General features: G+C 38.9%; 2 protein-coding genes across 4 annotated transcripts in view; one reads left to right on the top strand and one right to left on the bottom strand.

Annotated features, from left to right (window-relative positions):
* The window catches only part of LOC107690334 (cytohesin-3-like), an 8,515-nt gene extending 5,946 nt beyond the window's left edge, over positions 1-2,569 (bottom strand). Inside the window, exons 1-5 of one of the 2 annotated variants that reach the window (XM_016488636.1) lie at positions 2,479-2,569; positions 2,019-2,079; positions 1,376-1,449; positions 1,117-1,181; positions 257-323 (exon numbers count right to left, since the gene is read on the bottom strand). In XM_016488636.1, coding sequence (XP_016344122.1) covers positions 257-323; positions 1,117-1,181; positions 1,376-1,449; positions 2,019-2,079; positions 2,479-2,484 — 273 coding nt within the window. In that variant the 5' untranslated portion in view covers positions 2,485-2,569. Of the gene's footprint in view, positions 1-256; positions 324-1,116; positions 1,219-1,375; positions 1,450-2,018; positions 2,080-2,478 lie in introns of those variants that run through there. The other variant, XM_016488637.1, reaches the window with a different exon arrangement.
* Positions 2,570-3,428: 859 nt separating this feature from the next.
* Positions 3,429-10,309, top strand: part of LOC107690233 (ras-related C3 botulinum toxin substrate 2-like) — a 19,315-nt gene continuing 12,434 nt past the window's right edge. Inside the window, exons 1-2 of one of the 2 annotated variants that reach the window (XM_016488487.1) lie at positions 3,429-3,526; positions 3,682-3,743. In XM_016488487.1, the coding sequence (XP_016343973.1) occupies positions 3,709-3,743 (35 nt within the window). In that variant the 5' untranslated portion in view covers positions 3,429-3,526; positions 3,682-3,708. Of the gene's footprint in view, positions 3,527-3,589; positions 3,744-10,309 lie in introns of those variants that run through there. The other variant, XM_016488486.1, reaches the window with a different exon arrangement.

Below are 10,309 nucleotides of genomic sequence, written 5' to 3'. Positions count from 1 at the left end.
GAAAGATGATCAAAACTGTACGGGTAAAGCAGTTATTGTTTTTACTGACCATGTATACCAAGCTACTCGGAAAATGCAGTGCGGCTTCAGCTCACTTGTTCTACAGAAACACAGGATGTGGTTCTATCTCTCTTTCTCTGTCTCTTTCCACCCCTTCTTCCTTTAACCTAGTTTAGCTAAATCTCCTCGTAGTTGTGAAGCTGTTGCATTACGTTGCTTTGTGCTGCATGCAACTCAAATGATTCATTGTTCATACCTTTTCTGGGTCCATGTTAAACTTCTTTTTTCCACACTGGATTCTCTTGTTCTTCATAACATTTTTACTAGAGGAGAATTTTAAAAAATGACATTATTGTAACAAAAATGAGAACTGTTCTAGCATGTTATAACAATATAGTGTTGATTCAGGTAAATCATAAAGTGAATGTGTAGTGGCTGATGCAAATAAACTAAACTCATCATTTTCTAGCATGTCCATGCGTAAAATTAACAACGTCACATCTAGAGCTAAAGCTCTTCTCGTAAAATTGATATCAAGAAACAGGAAATAGATACAAGCCCACGCTCAATGATGGTGTTTCGTGATGTGCAAAAAACCTGAACCTGCAAATGTTAACTGTGCATTCATGGCAGAATTCAATTCAAGGAAAATACTGCAGCTTCTAACGCACATGCAAGCACGTATAGGCATGTATTGTTACGTAAAATACGAAAATACTCAAAGCAACTTTTGCTGACCAGTGACTATGGAATGCACATTAAGTTTGAGATCCTAATCTACTGTTACATGCTTGGCTCTAGGAATTCACATTTTGTGTGTTCAGTTTTGGGAGACATGGATAGAGATTGCTATAAGTAAAGAGGCTATTTTATTAGACATTCTAATCTTAATCTAAACAACAAATGCTATAAACCCAAGTGACATATGTGAACATTATGAAAGTGGATATGAAAATGACCACAATGATTAAACCCTGTCATAAAGAGCAGTGCAACACAGAAAGAAACTACACACAGCGAAAATATTATGTAGGAAATGTCCAAATACTGGGTTTATCGATTCTTTTTCTAGTTGCTATGGTAACTCTGAGTGATAGCGGTGAATAGGCTACTCACTTCTCATCATCGGCCTCCATCGTTTGAATTTCTGTCATCATGTTTGCGATCTCCAGCCTGAGTTTCTGCAAGAGTGGAGAAATTGATCCGCCAAAGCTTTGTCTACATTTGATGACATATAGTTTACAAATGCTGCATCATTTGCTTCACAACGTTTTGCAAGGCATTTTTCTGGCAGAAAATGGTATTTATTTGCTTAAAAGCCTTTATCGTTATGTACGATACTATATGCAGAATGACACTGAATAAAGCCATATACCTGAATATCATCTAGAATCACATGCTTATGGACGTCAGTCTGCCTCTTGTCATTTGAATTGAAAGCTGAAGGTGCTGAAGATGACATATATATCAACAGTTAGCAACAGTCTCACATCAGATGCCCGATCTCACACTCATGCAGAAAAGGAATTGCAAAAAAGAGAAAACTGTGCAAACACAGCCCAAATTTCTCAGCTATAAATATATCTCTGCTATCTCAGTTTTGGAGAACTGCCCCACATAGGATGTATTTTGGCATATTAGTGGTTGCATTTACACAACACTGAAATTTCTGTGGATGCAATCACTCAAAATATTTACCACAGTGACTATGCTATGGAACAGCATATGATTTTATCGTAAAGTGTCATTGAGTCTGTTTGCATTTACAGTTTAAAAGCTATCCAAATTTTAAATAATATCTTTATTTTTAAAACTACTTTATGTTTCTTTAATAGCACACATACACTGTAGGCTTTTACAAAAAGTCCAGTGTGCAAGTTTGGATGAAGGTGATATCACAGGTGTCCCAGATGCAATGGAATATTTGGCCTTTAAAGTCCATTATTCACAGTTCAGCTCAGAGACAGAACTTATACAGCAGTCTCAAACCTTAAGAACATGATTAAGGAGGAACATACCTTTCCCCCAGAGGAAGCTGTCCTTTCTTTGGGTTCCCATGCTGGCTGTGCTGCAGGGAGACTGCAGTAAAACAGGAAGATCAGACTCAGAGTCAGTGCACAGACCAAGAGAAATGTTAAATCTGGAAGTACTAGGCTATATTAGATAATAGACTGTATTAAAATGACTAAAACATTATGATAATGTCTTGATGATGCCAGTTTTTCAGCATACAGATATATAGGCTAATATTCTTAAAACGAATTTAATATGATAAAAAAATAACCCCAGCAATAACCTAACAGACGCAAAACAAGACATAAGTAACAAAACAAACCTATTAAAAGCGAATACTACGACTGGTGAGAAGTTATGGATGTACAAGGACGTAAAACTTCTTTCCAACACTAAGGAAATAAATTATAAAGTAACGATACAAACGTTTTTTCAAAAGCCAAGGAAAGTGTTGAAAACGCATACCTTCATAAGTGTAACTCAGTGAGCAGGTACTCGGCGTCGTACAGTACGAGTGTAAACGTGAACTGCGCTTTAATTGATGAAGAAGCGCTGAGTTCTTCCGCGAGGAGGGTGACGTCGCGGCCATGAATGACAGCTGAGCTCTGAGAACTTACTTCCTCACCGTTTTTTTCGTTCTTTCACAAATGTCAATTAGATTTGATCACATTTCAATTCAGAGAATCCACTGACAAATAAATGAGAATCCTCCTCCCCACTGTTAAAAAAAGTCAATAAAAATAGTCCTAACTAATAAATATTCAATTTTAACAAATTCTAAATTGTCAATGAACTACTCTGAAGGTCCAGTCTTTCTTTCTTTCTTTCTTTCTTTATCCATCGTTTAATAGTCATCCTGTACTTACCAGTGGACGCATAATCACACAAAAGCAAAGGTTTCAGTTACCAATGCCACTGTAGAAATGAAAAAAGCTGGAAAATGGAGTATATGACTGGAAACTTTATTAAATATTAGTACCCATTATTTTGACAGCATGTTTCAAGTATTGATCTTTAGGGCTAAAACCTTTTTTTTTTTTTTTTTGAGGTAAACATTACTAAGTGCACTATCGGCACTTTCAATGATGATTCGACATTGCCCCCTTGTGGACTATAATGCAGATAACGCACTGATATAAAGCGCGTTCATGTCTTCCACTTAAAAGTTAAATACTTCCTCACAGTTCGACGTCCAAAACTGTCACAACCACATGAGCGAGTGCGCAGATTATAGAGAGAGAGAGAGAGAGAGAGAGAGAGAGAGAGAGAGAGAGAGAGAGAGAGAGAGAGAGAGAGAGAGAGAGAGAGAGAGAGAGAGAGAGAGAGAGAGAGAGAGAGAGAGAGAGAGAGAGAGAGAGAGAGAGAGAGAGAGAGAGAGAGAGAGAGAGAGAGAGAGAGAGAGAGAGAGAGAGAGAGAGAGAGAGAGACTGACACGCTGAAGTAGCTAATTTGTTTCCTGTACAACTTACAACTTAGTTCCTTCACAGTTGTTTTACAGCGGCAGACGGCAAAAGTTTGAGAGAGAGAGAGAGAGACACGAGAGAGAGACAGAGAGAGAGAGAGAGAGAGAGAGAGAGAGAGAGAGAGACTGACACGCTGAAGTAGCTAATTTGTTTCCTGTACAACTTACAACTTAGTTCCTTCACAGTTGTTTTACAGCGGCAGACGGCAAAAGTTTGTCAAAAGTATCGGAAAATGCAAGCAATAAAGTGTGTGGTGGTCGGAGATGGGTGAGTGAAAAGTTTAATTTATAAACTGATTTATTTATTAATATCTGTTTTTCTTCGTTTATATTTAAAAGTTGTTTGTAAACATTATAATGGTTTATACTTTCTTGTATTTGTAAGTATTTATTAATTTTTAATTTGAGTTGGTAGCAAGTAGGCCTATACCGTTTTCATGGGAACTGCAAATGTCTTAAAATTATTTTAAATATTATTTTGAGTATTATTTGATCTACTTTGTCTGTTCTCTAGTTTTAATTTCCTCATTTGTCACGTGAGATACTTTGTATTTTAGTTTATACCTCAGGGTAAGGTTGGTTTGCTAACTCTATACGGTCACGCCTGAATACACTTAATTTATCTGAGATTTCTATCTTTCTCTTTTGGGTTGTAAGCAGGGCATAAAATAACCTATCTACTGGTTCCGTGATTTAACTTCTACTACAGTTGTGTTTGGCTAAAAGAGATATGCAGTAGCCTATTGGGCTGACAGATTGGGGGTCACAGAGATATTTAAGGGCTTGACATTCATGGGCAAGTTAATACACAGAAGGAAGAGCACATTCTGGCTTTTGCCATTCCTCTGAGAGTGTGCAGGAAGTTATGCCACACAACTGATTTTCATAAGAAAAGGAAAAAGCAGTCGCACATGGGTCACATTCTTAATAAGAATTTATTCTATGATTTATTCTATGAGTGACAAGATCATGATGAGAATGTTATGAAATCATACTGTCTATACCAGTTTTTAAGACATAATTTAAAAGGTTCCAGGGAAGGATTTAGTTTTTACCTTGTTAATAGATTAAAATAATTACCTTGGATTTTTTAAAACCTCTTTGTTTTAAGGAAAGAAAACAAAAAAAGCGTGTAATGTGTGCAAGTTTATAAACTTGTTTGGGTGACACTTGTTGCAGGATATAAGTCCTAACTTGTGAATCCTTTTTCCTAAGTATTTATTTTTTTTAAGTGATATTAATAATATAAAAATTATAATTTAGTACTATGAATTAATTTCTAGGTCTGATATTGATGATGCCGTATTTAAACATTACTGATGGGCCTGTTGTCGTATGGAAGTCAAAAATATGTTTGGAAACACTGGCTTAGACAACTGGGCACTTCATCAGGGTGTAAACATTTGGGCTGTTACTAGTGAACCGAGCATGTTTTCCATGAATGATGCATCATAGCAGTGCAAGGAATACAAGTATCTTTCATTGTGAGAGTGCAGCCATACAAAGTCTAGTTATGCAGTCAAAATGTCTCGTTTTAAGATGACTGACAATGACAGAGAAGCAAATTCTCCTTTATTCCTTTAGACCCAAATATGTCAGGCCTGTAGTTTGCTTTCTGTTAAGATTCATAACCATAAACACAGACAAACATGTTAGGTGTTTCTAGAGCATATGCTGACCTGCAGACAGTGATGATTCAAGATGGAGGATGAGATGGCTCTGAAACATGTGAGTCTGAATCTGCTTTTCGAAAGGGGGAGGGAGAATTTGCATAGGAACATATATGAGGTGATTTGCGACATCACGTTATCTCATCTGCTTTATATAACGCAGTGAGACAGAACTGGAGAATAAAAGTGATGCTGATGAACTACAGATCTGGAAGCAGAGCGGGATGCTGCTGATGCAGCGGTTATTAGGGACATAGGCTGACGGTTTAAAGTGTTGACGTTGTAATTCATGATTGACATGAGAAAATGCATTGTTTATGGATTTTGGCCAAGTTAAGTGTAACATCTAACATGGCGAATGGCAGCAGGGGAGAGGTGCTTTCGCTTTGAGGATATCCTGTTTAAACCCTGTGCACAGTTCTCCATTTTGAAGCTGCTAACTTCCTCTTGCATTTGATGTCGTGACCCAGCATCTTAAGTTCCTTATATTGCCCAAAGTTTAACAGGGTGAATATTCCTCTTTTTACACATTGACAGAGAAAAAAATGCCCCCAAAATTAAAATGTTATTATTATGCACTCATTAATTAATTAAAAAACCTTCATATAGATATTTTTATACAGTGATAGTTCAACGTGACCACAACCTATCCAGCTGCAACACAAACTAAAAAAAGCATCATTTAAAACCACAATAAATTAGTTCACTTTAATTGTGCGCTAGGTTTGCTATCATTATGTTTGGCTATGGCACTGGAGAGCTAATGAAACAATGTTATTGATGTCTATATTATATTTTATAGTTGATTTGAGATCTGCAGCAGAGATAACAACTTCAGTCTGGTTTATTCCACACACAAATCTATTGATTGCCTTCTGAATGCTTTACATCTATTGTGATATTATGCTTTAAAGGGGTCATATGATGTTGCTAAAAAGAACATTACGACGAGACAAAAACATTAAAACCCATTATAAACGAGGCATTTGTTGCATCCAGTGGGGACATAATTACAGATTATAATGACTTAATACTGTCTTTTTTTCGCGTTGCGTTGCATCGCGCCGCGTAAACATAAAACCATGTCTGCATTTGTGATCAGAGAAACGACAAACAACAAGCGCAACTCTACACTGCTCAAAACTGGTGTTTGAATCATCAGTGGCAAATCCTTCAAATGAAAACGTACTTACAGTCTGTGAGTCAGAACAGCCGGCATTGTAGTCTACTCTACCAGGATCAGGAAACAGTCCTCCATAAAATGCGCTGCACACATCTGAATATTTGGGTTGAACTGTTCTGGAACAGTGTTGTAAATACAACTTAACCACTGATTTCTAGTCGTGTCCTCTTTTGGAAGGCCAAACAAAGTAGTTTCACACGGCGGGCTAGAGTGAGCGGAGGCCGGCGGCTTCAGTGAGTGGCGGCGGGCGGGCTTGAGAATGGCGAGGCCGGCGGATTCGCGAAGGAGCGTCCGGCGGGCTTGCGGTAACCACATGTGACGACCCCAGGCTGGACTCCGCTTCGTCCACGGTGAAAGCCGATCCACAGCGTGAAGTTGATGTATTCCCTCAGCGACCAGCATGGATCAGCTCTAGGCACGACGAAGCGGATATCGTCCTCTTTTGGAAGGCCAAACAAAGTAGTTTCGCTTTCACAACGAAACACAGAACACAAACACACACGCGTCTTCACGACATGGCAGCAGCAACAATACTACAGCGAGAATAAAAGTTACGCCTTCTTTCTTTGCGTGAACATTTGGGCGGCGTTATGCAAATCTTCCCACATCGTGACATAGACATGTGAGGGCGTGTTAGAACGAGCCGTTTTAGGTAGGGGTTGTTGACTTAACTTTTATAAAGAATATCTCTTTGGATTTGAGACTTTAGTCTTTGCAACTTTACACAACTTCTTTATGCACCAAGAGCTTGTAACACTCCAAAGAGAAAGGAAAAATTTAAATCGCATCATATGACCCCTTTAATAGACAGCTCATGGTCACTGTGAGCTGTCATTGTATGGAAAATATGTATGTGAAGATTCTTAAAGTGCCCCTATTATGCTTTTTAGAATATTACCTTTCATGCAGTGTCATGTAGCTGTATGTGAACATAAACTATCTGTAAAGTTGTGAAGCCGACGATATATAATGTTATTGTCTATCAAAAAAATAGAGTCAGCTTGCAATCGCCTAAACGAGTCGTCAGGAATTCGAATCTTATTCTGTTATGGATCTACGTCAAGAAGTAACACATTTGCATAATGTCTGCCCACGTTCTACGTCGCCAACTTGCCCGCCCACAAACAGCAAAATTTCCGTCATGGCAGTGGACGTTTCGTTTCCGACACGCACTGTATGCGGTAGACCAATCCAGAGCCAATCTCTACGTCTCTAGACCAATCACAAAGGACTGCGCCATCTGACCAATCACAGCAGTGAGGACTCACGGAAAGGAGGGGTTTAGAGAGACTGATTCTTTGATCTGCTTCGCACGAGTCGTTTACGAATAATTTAGAAATGAGGTAAAATTAAATCTATTTTTTGAGAAAACTAATGTGTTTTTTTTACCTTGCATGCATGTAAACCTGTTTTAGGAGACTCATAAAACAATATTAGCAACCTTAAAATGGCATAATAGGGCACTGTAAATTATTTTGTGTGTTCCACTTCTTTACTAGTCATGCACAACTACTCTTAAATATTAAAACCTCTAGAACTCAAACTTACTAAATGGTTATGTATATCATGAATGGTCACACTTATACTTTTTATTCCATTGACTTCCATTCATATGCATGCAAATGCGGCAATTGGAAATGCAACTGCTGCGTTCCAAATTGTGGTGAACACTGATCTGTGAATTTGAGTCACGTGAAGATGTGTGACTAATAGAAGATGGATGTGTCACGGTATGACCTCTTAGCTGAATTACCACTACCTAAACGTAAAACCTGCAGGTTTGCTGTGTTGCAATAAAGTGGAGTAGATGTTTTTTTTTTTTTTTTTTTACATTTTGTATTTAATATTATGTTGAATGCATGACTTTAAGAAGGATGCCATGGAGTGTGACATCATATCACAACCTTTGCAGTGTCCAAATAAATTTTGCATGCACAAAGTCCAGTGTGTCTACAGAATCAGTCCTGTTATATAAATGCTTCATAAGATTGTGCATCATGCACTTGGGTGTGTTTAGAAATTTACAACTAAACATCAATTTCAGATTGTGAATGACTGAGTGAACAAAGAAAAACAAATCACATTACGTCAGGGCAATAATTTAATTTCTAATTCAGTGATTTTATTTTATTTTTCATATTGAAGGTACATCCTTTAACTCATGCATGTGTCAACACAAACCCTGTAGTGCTTTGATTGATTCTTTTCCCCCTCCTTTATTGTTTTGTTTTTAACCCTGATGCTATCACATGGTGAGTTCTCTGAATTGTCATGACTTCCAGGTGGACATTTTCTTCTGTTTCTGTCACATCTGACTATCTTGAGTATCAGTTTCTGTATCAATTCCCTCTTGCTTTCTGTGGAAGCCAGCTCTGCTAAAACACAAGGCCCTGCCATTTTATACGATCAGCTCAAGATCTGTAACCCACAAGAACAAGACATTTACACACGCATAGCTATCACATTGTTTTACATTTGTAGGAGTTACAGAAAATGCTCATGTTTAATCAAAGAGAGAAAAGGAGCATGAAGAAGTTGAAGCAACTAAGGGCACATTTTCAAAGACACACTTCAAAAAGAGGCTCGCTGTCTCTCTTCCTGGCTGACACCGCCCAACTTCCTGTCATCCTGTCACGACAATGCCAGACCCCATACTGAGCTTTCTCTTGCTCTTTTTCTCTCTGAATCTATCTCTCCCCGTTTATCTATATCTGATTCACAGCTTCAAAGAGCTTCAGAAAGCACCTCTTAACAGTTATCTCCCAGTTTTCTATTTATGTTTTCAGCACTCTGCCTCCAGTGTGTACTGATATTTTTGTAGATTAAAATGTATTCAAGTATGCTTAGTGGTGAAGGCATGTTTGATCTCCGCAGTGGCTGCACTCACAGACACAGTTCTGTTATTATTACTTTATTTTGTTGCTACTTGTCAAAATGGATTACAGAAATTTTATGTGGACTTTTTCTGTTTTTACTGTTGAATCATGGCTTTTAGTGCACAGTACATCAGAGCCCAGCCCTACAGTCAAGTGCACACAAGTCTGGATAACTCAAACGACATGTGGTTATTACCATGTGTATGTATGTATGTGTTGTTTGAATGCGAATGCAAGAGCGAGAGAGAGAAATCAAGCAGTGAGTGTAATAAAGACAGCAAATAGCTAGTTCTGATGTGACTGAACGTGTGTAGCCTGAGGTGTGTGGTTTTGGCCTTGGCCTTAAGTAGCTCCAGTGTTTCTTGATGTGAGGGAGATGTAGCCACAGGCTCCTGAATCCCAGCATTCCTCACTCTCGCTGCCTGCATGCATCAACATGCACTCCACTGGAATTTGTACACTCGTACGCACTTCTTTCAGCCCATCTATGTATTTGCTGCTTCAGGTGACCTGTTTTCATACTGAATGGCAAAGTCTCTTTTTGAGTTTATGTAAGCATGCACAATTGTTTTGAGGTATTTTGTGTTGCTCCTAGGGTTGGGTACCGAACTCGGTACTTTTAAGGGTACTGACCGAATTGCGTCGGTACTACCTAGTACCGATTCACGTTAAATCAATCGGTGCTAAATTTCGGTACCTGAGAACGCATCTGGGCGCATACACAACAGAGAGAGAAAGAGAAACCCTGTGACGTGATGTCCGAATTGCGTCGGTACTACCGAGTACCGATTCACGTTAAATCAATCGGTGCTAAATTTCGGTACCTGAGAACGCATCTGGGCGCATACACAACAGAGAGAGAAAGAGAAACCCTGTGACGTGATGTCAACCCTTGCAACTAGTTCAAACAACACACAGGGCAAACCGAAATGTTGTGACCCAAGTAGCCAAAAAGATCTGGCCCGATAACGGCCCAAATCCGGCAAGCCGGAAGAAATAACTCGGGCCAGATGCGGTTGCCGGACTCGTGTGAATCACGGGAATGAATGACGCGCCAGAATCGGCCCGAATACGCTGGCCCGAGTCCGGGTGCCGAAACTGAGCC

This window comes from Sinocyclocheilus anshuiensis, unplaced genomic scaffold, assembly GCF_001515605.1.
Source record: "Sinocyclocheilus anshuiensis isolate Anshui unplaced genomic scaffold, SAMN03320099.WGS_v1.1 scaffold461, whole genome shotgun sequence".
Classification (NCBI taxonomy): domain Eukaryota; kingdom Metazoa; phylum Chordata; class Actinopteri; order Cypriniformes; family Cyprinidae; genus Sinocyclocheilus; species Sinocyclocheilus anshuiensis.
This window is presented reverse-complemented; position numbering and strand designations above follow the sequence as displayed.